General features: G+C 44.8%; 1 protein-coding gene across 6 annotated transcripts in view; it reads left to right on the top strand.

Moving 5' to 3' along the window:
* The first annotated feature begins 7919 nt into the window (after nt 1-7919).
* The window catches only part of STAC (SH3 and cysteine rich domain), a 150762-nt gene continuing 149180 nt past the window's right edge, over nt 7920-9501 (top strand). For 4 of the 6 annotated variants that reach the window (XM_023620752.2, XM_070238947.1, XM_070238946.1 and 1 more), the window contains exon 1: nt 8058-8317. In XM_023620752.2, the coding sequence (XP_023476520.1) occupies nt 8207-8317 (111 nt within the window). In that variant the 5' untranslated portion in view covers nt 8058-8206. Of the gene's footprint in view, nt 8318-9501 lie in introns of all 6 variants that reach the window. The other 2 variants (XM_070238945.1, XM_001489696.6) reach the window with 2 other exon arrangements.

The following is a 9501-nucleotide window of genomic DNA, read 5'->3' as shown; positions in this document are numbered from 1 at the left end:
TGAGTAAAGTAAGGACTTCATTTATTTAGACATCTCTACCTAATTTTGTAATGATCTCAGGTATCTTAAGCTGAATAATAACTCCTTACCCTCTTGACCACACAAGAGGTAAAAGCAATAAGACATGGTGACTCAGTAAATAAGGGTGTTGAGGGAAAGCAGATGATAAAACAGGGCAAGTTTTATTTAGAATCTGGGTATTTATCTTATTACATACATTAGCAGCTTTAACTGCATTCTGAGGCACTCAGTGATTCCATGCAGTACAAAGTGACTAGCCAGGCTGGGCTTCCTCAGAGTACTGGGCCAGTGCTTGGTAGATTTTGGCATTTCAGCAGCTTATGTTTCAGGGAGGAAACAGGAGACTAAGATGCAGTCAACAACAACCCCCTAAGCTCTGTCTCAATAACAACTCTGTCGATCCTGTCTCCTACTGTACATTGCACCTGATAAGTTATTATTAACTGAGAAGACCAAATCCCCATTTTTCTGGCCAACACTGTAAGAATAAAGGCAGATGAAATATAGGTATGTTTCTAAGTCCAGGCTTTATGGGTAAGTTTGCCTCAGCGATGGAGAGAAGAAAGTGGCATTTAAGGCTTCAAGCCTGAGTCATCTTTTCCAGGCCAATTGTCAAGTGCCTGATAGATGGCTCAGGGCTGCCAAGTGAGTTTTTGGAGGCACACAGAGGGTTACAGAAGGCAGAAGGACAAAGCAGTAAATATAACCCCTCCCTGGAAAATATTGTAAAGAGGATTTTTGAGATTCATTTGCCCCCGGTATGACTCTACAAGCTTTTGGAACATATTTCAAAGTAAGTGCAAAGCTTTATGGATAAAGAGCAAGAACAATTATACGTGTTTGCTGGAGTTCCTGTTCTTTGTTTTGAATGTCAGTCCTACTGCCCACCTCTAGGGATGTCATTTAAGATATATAATGATTAACAGAGCATAAGTTGAATATCCATAATCGTTTAGAGGTTGTAAATGTGTAAGTTGCACATGTGTTTGAATTTTGGGGCCCCGTATATGGAGTGGGCTCCTGCCTCTGAGGGAACCAGAGCGCTCTGTGTCTGCCTTCCAGGCATGAAGATTCTATGTGTGTTTCTCAGAACTCTCTGAATGCTGCTCTTTCTCACTCTGTGACCCATTTAACCCTCCAGAAAGCCTTACGATGCTTTTTTTCCTCCCTCTCTTACTAACCAAAACTGGTTCTTCCAGGCTGACTGAGATCCAACTTTCTCCATGGGCCATTTATAAAAGTCCTTAAAACTATTATTCAAAGAATTTCTCCCGCCTTTCCCTTTTTTGAGCATTGTCTATGTGATCAGTAAATGTTACTCACAAAGAAAAGAAGCTGTGGTTTTCTAAGAAGCAGACCTGAACAACCCCTGAGCGAGCAGACTTCCATATCTGTATTGATACTGCACATTCTGCTTAAGAGTCCATCCAGAAAAATTGTAGTCACCTTTCAAATTCCACCGGAACCTTCCTAAATGTCCTCTCCCCTTGTTGGACATCATTCCTCCCCTCCTGTACTCTCAGATCATTGTGCAGGCCTCATAGAGCAGGGATCGCACAGAGTTTTAGTGTTTGCTCACATCTTGTGAGGAGACTGAGGTTCTGAGTCGGAAGATATGGGCTGGGTCCCTGCTCTGCACTCATTACCATATCCGGCTAGGAAGTCATAAAGCCTCTCAGCCTTCCGATTACCTCATCTACAAAATGGGTCTAATAGTACTTGTCTGTTGATGTTTAGAAATAAAAGAGATAATGAGTTTTTAATTGCCCTCTTACACTTCCTAGCAAAATGCATAAAGGATCCTTCATTAATAAATTAGGGTGCATCCACACAGTGGAATACACACTCATTAAAAAAGGATAATGCATACTTATATTTATTGACACAGAACTGTCTCTATGACATATTCTTGAAAGGAAAGGAAGTTACAAAAACACTTAGTGTCCTTAGATCATTCTTATGTAAATATATATGAATTTAAAATATACCCATATATGCATGTGCTTCTAGAAGGAGGCTTACCAAAATGCTAATAATTATTACCAATAAGTGGTAGAATTTTGGAAGATTTTTAATTTCTTCAGTATTCTTTTTGAATATGGCTTGAATAATGGTAAAGCTATACTTCTGGAAAAGAGTATTTGGAAATACTATGGATAATATCACAATAAATTCTAAAACTCACAAAAGAAACTTGTGCAGCTGGTAGTGTAATAAGATGTTTCAAAGCTGAATAAAGCAACGACCATTGAGATTGGTAAGCAAGTAAACAGACATCAGTTCATTGTGCCACATATTAATTGACTTTGCACAAGTGTTTGACCTATGTGAATTTCAATTTTCCCCTCTACAAAACAGTTTTTCATTAGACCTACGAGTTCCTCTCCAGCACATTCACTATAACAAACATTCACTGAGCACCTGTTATATGAGGCCCTAAGCACCAGAGATATATGATGAAGAGGAGAGATGAGCTCCTCGACCTCATGGAAGTTACATGCTAAAGGACACCGAAAGAGGAAAAAAGGAAACATAAGGTCTTCAAATGGTAGGCGCTGAGGTCTGAAACGTGAGTAGCTGCCATAGAGAATAACCATGGGGGATTCTCAGATGCAGCGAATGGGGACAGCACCAAAGCTGGGAGAGGGCACAGACCAGGCATTCTTGAGGAGCAAAAAGGTCAAGGTGAGCTGGATCATGTGCTCTTAAACTGTTACCCTGAACTCCTAGAAGAGTATGTGTAAAATTAAATGCTTATTACTAGTCAAAGGACCAAAATCTATAAGAAATTTTAGATATTTGCTGCATCTGAACTCTTCAGATAGAAACTACTAACAATTTTAGAAATGCAGATGAGATTTATGTTTGATATTGTATTTGCATTTGGCTATAATGAACAGAAAACCCAACTCAAAGCAAATATATTTGACCAAAATCATGACTAACAATAATATCAATAATAATAGTAATAACAATAATAATAATAATGGGCACAGTTAGACCAGGCATTTAATCCTCTAATCTTTACAAAAACTCTGTGAAGTAAGAATTGTTCTCTCATTTTAGACCTGAGGAAACTGAGGTTGAGAGAGATCAAATCAATTGTCTAAGATTATATTTCTTCTAAATAAAAGAGCTGAGATATTTGGACTTTAAGTTCATAGCCCTTCCACTAAAGATAGAATAAAGACTCAAGTTCCCCCTTTCTCAAAGAGCTTGTAACCAACCAGAAGCAGCCCGTGCATTCTCTCTTTGGAGAAGAGAGGCAGATCTCAACCAGAAAGCAGCTCTGTGAGGCTCGGGCCTTGCCACGCTTTTCTAGGACTCTCCAGTGGGAGATCGTTCCAATGCAGTCAAACAGTGCTATCCAAATATGATCTACCATTGTTGTGGCTGTTATCACTATTCATTGGCACTTAGAAAAGCAAGTTAAGGATACTTAAGCTGGATCTCATTCATCCTGACAATATGAGTTTCCAAATTAAATGATCACCTTTGATGCTGAGGAGAGACCAGTCTTGAGTTCCCATGAGGACTGCAGTCTGGCATTAACAGTTGTTCAAAGTAGGGGCTGATGTAGTTGTTAGCTGTAAGAATTTGGGCAAAGCATTTGGTTTCTCTGAGCTTGAAGGCAGGCCCATCAGGCAAAGTAGGCAGAGGTGACAATTAATGCTGGGATTCCCAGTGCTCCTTTAAAGGCTGAATGGCAAGGGTCAGTGCCTCCTGCCAACTTTGTCTTGACTTCTTCGCTATCACCTTCTAGATGTAGATCTGGTGATTCTTTACTTTTAAGATAAAAGAATGAAGTGAACAACTCTTCATTCTCTGAGGACTCTGCTTGTGTCTTCTGTTAGGTTTCTGGTTCTCAATTTGCATCACTCCTTCCCTTGAAGGCCTGCCACCTCTTCACCAGATCTGGGTCCTGCCATTGTCTAGTGGGCAGCATGGAACTGAGTGGCCAAAACTTGACCCAGGAGCAGTATATATCTGAGTCCAAGTCCTCGTTTCCAGATTGTAGAAACTAACACAATTATCTTGTTAAGGGTTTGTAAAGATCAAATGAAATAACATATAGAAAATGTCTATAACATAGTAGAAGCCCAATACACGTTAGCTATTATTATTATCAACAACCTAATTGTCAAACCCCATGCCCTTCTCATATATCATATTACCTATGATAGCTCTGCTGCATCATACATTGAGAACATCCTTTTACTGAGACCCTCTCCTTTCTCCTTACCAGTTCTCCATCCCCTTGTCATTCTGATTATCTTCTCTCTTCCTTTCCTTGCTATTATTTTTTGTACCCTTTATAAGTATGGCTGTTTTATTTAAATAGTCTTGATAGTATCTTTTTACCAAATGGCTCTAAAAGAAGCCAAAGTCCATGGAATGAAAGTCCAATCTCTTTATCTAAACTTGGAGCAGAGCGATGGGGAAAGTAGAAAGCATTATGCACTCTGCTGCTCAGCAATGTTACTGCAAAAGGCAGGCCATCAGGAGGAGGGCTTTGCCTCTTTACAAATTAATGAATGAGTAAATGAACCAGGAGTGGGAGCTTCCAGTTCAAGTATGTGGAGATAAATTTCTGCACATCTCACATTTCTGCTGGCTTGATATTTAACCAGCAACCAGAGTGAAATGGACCATGAAGGGAACCTACAAAAGTCACAGGGGCCTGCTACAGACTTGAGACTTACAATGATTATTTGCAACCTGAATTTCCCCAGACTTCTCCAGCCTTCTGTAGAAATGAGGTCATCTTGACAGCCATAGCTAAATGTCACTGCAGCTTCTAATGCAGGACCTTCAGTCTTCTGTGAGGTCTCACCCCAGTATAACTGGGAGTCCCAAGGAGGTATCTCACACGGAACCGTGAACAAGTACACTTCTGATCAGGGAGCAGTGCTTTGTCAGGCGTCCTCAAGGAATCACTTTGCTGGTCTACCATCCACTGACCTCCAGGGCATAGAGACCATCAATCCTCTCCACTGTCCTCTGGGCATCGCTATCAATAAATCAATGTCCTCTCACTACCAGGTCACAGCTGGCTTTCATGACAATGTGGGAGGACTCTCATCACTCCAGGACTGGGAATCAGGCATGTCCTTGAGTCCCAAAGCAGCAGTGCCTGTAACCCAAGCTTCAGGGCATCCCACACAAACACCGTGTCATGCATTTCTGCCAGCAGCCCTCTCCCCACAGACTCTGACAAAGCAGCATCTGTCCACCTCCACTCCTGTTCCCAGAGATGAGCTGTGAACCTGATTTCCTTTTTGCAGGCCGCTGACCTCCTTGAAAACCAAGGAATCTCACAATCCCAGACAGCCATGGCACTCAGTTTAAGATCCCCTCTTGAACCAATAAGGACAAAATCCTCAATATCAAGAAGCTTATTTCATTTTAGACCCCACTGTTTTCTACAAGCATCCAGGGTCTTTCTCCACTCAGTATGTGGAAGGCACTTGGAGTAACTAATGTCTAGACCATCTCAGAGCTCAGGGGGTGCCAAAGGCAGTAGCCTTTCCTTCTTTTACCATCTTGTTAACGAACATTGTTCCAAGGGCTGAGGAAACAAGATGAACATGCCATGGCCCCTGACCTGGTGGAGCTCCTAGCCCAGTGGGAAAGCAGGCAGCTCTGCCATTGATTACTGAATGAAGGCTACTGTGAGGACATGGCATTGGTTTGGGAATCTAAACCAGACTAATGGGGTCAAGCAAGGAGATTTCAAGAGTAACAAATGTTTGGAGATGTGTTTTGAAGAATAAGAGAAGTTAACTAGATTATTTAAAAAGTGGGATGGGAAGAGATTTATGGCAACGAAACACCAGCACAAAGGCTTGACTAGTTTTGGCAATTACAAATAATTCCACAATTTCCTGGGAAAGGTCACTATTATTTATCAGACCAACGGTTTCTGTTACTAGGACAGGGGTGGAGTGAGGAGGAAGGATGAACTAGCTTCTTTAAAATTTCCTTCAGGGGACAACATTTACATTTATGCTATTGGAGAATGACTGTTATTAATCAGAGCTAAGCATTTACTAAAATGAAAGATGACATCTCATAGCTGCTTTTCAATTCTTAAAAAAATAAGATCCAAAGACGAAAAATTGCTTGTTATAAGCCACAATACACTTGCCCACCAAGACTGGAATTGTCCGTAGACCCTGGGGAGCCTTACTTCCTCAGAAAACTCTTTTCTGGCCCCCACGCTAGTTCAGGCCTCACATTTGTATACACTTATTAGAATCCCATACTTTTCCTTGGCACAGTTCTTGAAAAATTTGTGTGTGTGTGTATTATTTAATTTCTCTCTGTCTCTGTCTCTCTCTGTCACCAGGCTCTAAATTCCAGGAGGACAAACTTAATCTATGTTTTCTCTCTGCTGTATCATTAGTTTCTAGCACAATATCTGGTACAGAATAGATGCTTGATAAGGATGCTCTGATACTGCTGCTCCTGTCATTGGGTGCTGTGGTTGCTAACTGTTGTGACTTTGGCTGTTGTGTTTGTCTCTATTGAGCAATCAGAAATTGTATTTTGAGAAGGAAAAAGCTGTAGTCATCTGGGTTAGCCAATCTGCCATGGTCATGAGAGAGGCTAAGGGTCACTGGGGTATTTAGAGCACTTTGAGAGCCAAATGCCAAGTAAGAGGCTGTCAACTTAGGATAGGAGCTTTCAATTGATGTCCGGGATGGCAAGACATCCCAGCTTCTCTCCAAAGGACATGAGCTAGGGCAAACAGGCAGGACCAAATACATAATTCACAGGGTCCAGTGCAAAGTGAAAATGATGGGCCTTTTGTTCAAAAATTATTAAAAATTTCAAGATGGCGGCAGAAAATTATTAAACCAAGAGCAGGACCTTATGTGACTGCACAGGTCGCACACCCATGAAGCTAGCCTTGAATACATTTATAGTTAATAAAGAAAATTCGACCATAAGTTTATAATTTTCTGTTAGAAAATTAAGGGAGGAGTTTTGTATTCATGAAAAAGAAAGAAGAACGCCTTTTAAATATCCAGATGTAATTCCTTTCCCTGCACACTGAGGTTGTATCTTTAAAAGATACTGATGCTTCTGCCTCTTTCTCCAAGAGTGCCATCTCCATGTTTCCAAAAGATGCATTAAGGCAGGTTGGTTTTCCCCTCTGTGCCCAGCCCTGGACGCCTTGCTGTACTGCAACCCCCTCTTGCTCCTCAGTTAGCCTCGAAGATCTGGCCTAGATCTGAGACTCCACAGTCCCAACAGCATGAATTTTGAAGCCAAAACGGGTTCAAATCCCAGCTCCACCATTTGCAGTTCAGTGACTTAAAGCAAATTACTCAGCCACCCTAAATCCCCAGTTTTCTCCTCTATAATGGAAGTGATAGTGTCTAGCCCAATAGGGTGGCTCTGAGGATTAAATAAGGTAAAAAAGTGTAAAAAGTTTAGCCCCCAAAGAGGCATAACAAAATGAGGACACAGACACACTGCATTCTCTCTCTGCTTTAGTTCAAAGCTGAATAGGGGAAAGAAGAGTGCCCTCAAGCCAGGGAACCCCAGCTCTGGCCCCTCTCTCCGTCACCGAACTCTATAAATAACTTAGCTAAGTCACAGTGTCTCTTATGGTCGCTGTTTCTTAGGGTACGGAAAGAGGGAGTTGTTGCAGGTGGTCCCTCCTGGTTCTATCATCACAGGTCTTCTGTTCATTCCGGGTTTGGTCTCAATTGTCGCTATCCCCGCTAAACAATCACCCCCGACCCGGTGCGCTGCGCGCCCAGCCTCCCAGCCGAGCCTCTCTTCGCCGCGGGCCCCCTCCTGCCCTCGCTACTCCCTGCGTTGGCCGCGCAGCCCCGCCCAAGAGCCGCCTCCCGCCTCCCCTTTCTCCGGCGGGCTAGCGAGCCCGAGCCGCTCGTCCACTGCCGGGTGGCAGTCACGACCGTGCGGTGGCCGGCGAGGTGGCCGCGGGCGCGGCGGGGCGGGGCGCGCTTTCCCCCTGCCCACGGGAGTGCCGGGGAGGTGGGCAGGGCCGGGGCGGAGGCGAGGCCGGAGGAGGGCGCGTCGGCGCCTTGGTGAGGATGGGAGTCCCGGGGACCCGGAGCTGAGCGACCCAGCGCACGGCGGGAGGGCGAGCCCGAGGAAGGCGAGCCTCGCTGTTCCTCCGGGAGCCCAACACCGTTCCCGCGCCGCCACGATGATCCCTCCGAGCGGTGCCCGAGAGGACGGCGTGGACGGGCTGCCCAAGGAGGCGGCGAGCGCCGAGCAGCCACCCTCTCCTGCATCCACCAGCAGCCAGGAATCCAAGGTACCGCTCACACTTGCCCCAAGACAACACAAACTCACTCTCCTTCTCTCCCTGTCTGTCCACCTTTGTTTCCTCCGAACTGGCGCCGGCCCCGGAGGCTGAGACGTGTCCCTACTTCCACCAGGGCTCAAGGACTGTACCTCCCTTGAGACTTGAATGTCCGGCAGGGCTCGCTGCTAGCGATGCTGGACCACGTCGCTGTGGACCAGCCTCCTCGCCCACACAGACCTGAGGCTGTGCGCCGCGCTTTACCTGCGAGCACACGCAATTCACGTTGACTCCGGGTTCAGAGATCGCTTCCCCGGGTGGTGGTGGCGGCTTGGTTGTTCTGTGCTTTGAACCTGCTTGTGACCACAGAGCGTGCAGGTATTAGGCAGCTTCTGATGGCTGAGGGACAGACAGCCCAGAGATACTCCTCCAGAAAAGCTAGGGCACTTGCGGGCCAGCAAAGGGCTGTCTGTATTCCAAGGGTCTCAGAGATCCTTTGCTTAACAGGGCTCACCCCTAACTTCAGATACCGCTCATTTCAGGGAAACCAGGCAAAGGGAATTGCTGCGTTCACGGGAAAGTTGATGCTCCTCTGGTGGAAGTTAATATTCCAAGAACTTACGCTTGCTTTTATGAGAGTTACACTAACACACATACACAAAACCAACCCCGCCGCACTTCTCCTGTCGCTGTTACACTTCTTCTGAAACTCTCGTGGGTGCCAGGCACATGTTTGGGAATCTTGGAAGAGGATCAAGTAAAATGGGGCTGCTAGCAGTGAGATGCCAAATGGCATCTCAACCGGGAGTGAAAATCGTAAGATGGAGTTTGTAGTTATATGGGTTTTGTTTTTTTAAGTACAGGGTTCCTGGCTCTTTATGCAGATCTCCTTGTGAGTTCCCCAGGCATCTTTGGAATGCGATGCAGTCCCTGTGTAGGAGTGAAGGAAAGGGGATGCCGGTTTGGAGGGCAGGTCAGATGGGGCAAAGAAAAACCTAGTCCCTGTCTCCCTTCACACACATCCCTGAGAGCCCTTGACAAATCAGCGGGATCAAAATCACAGCTAAGTGGCCCGGCTGTCAGTTTACGTGATGCTGGACACTGTACGTATCCCAGCCTCCAGAAGTTAACCATCAAAGACGGCAATCCAAGACAAAGAGCTTTGCGTTATTTTAATTTCAATTTTTTTCTGATAA

Source organism: Equus caballus, chromosome 16 (genome assembly GCF_041296265.1).
Source record: "Equus caballus isolate H_3958 breed thoroughbred chromosome 16, TB-T2T, whole genome shotgun sequence".
NCBI classification, from domain to species: domain Eukaryota; kingdom Metazoa; phylum Chordata; class Mammalia; order Perissodactyla; family Equidae; genus Equus; species Equus caballus.
Note: the sequence above shows the minus strand (reverse complement) of the source record. Positions and strands in the feature narration are given on the sequence as shown.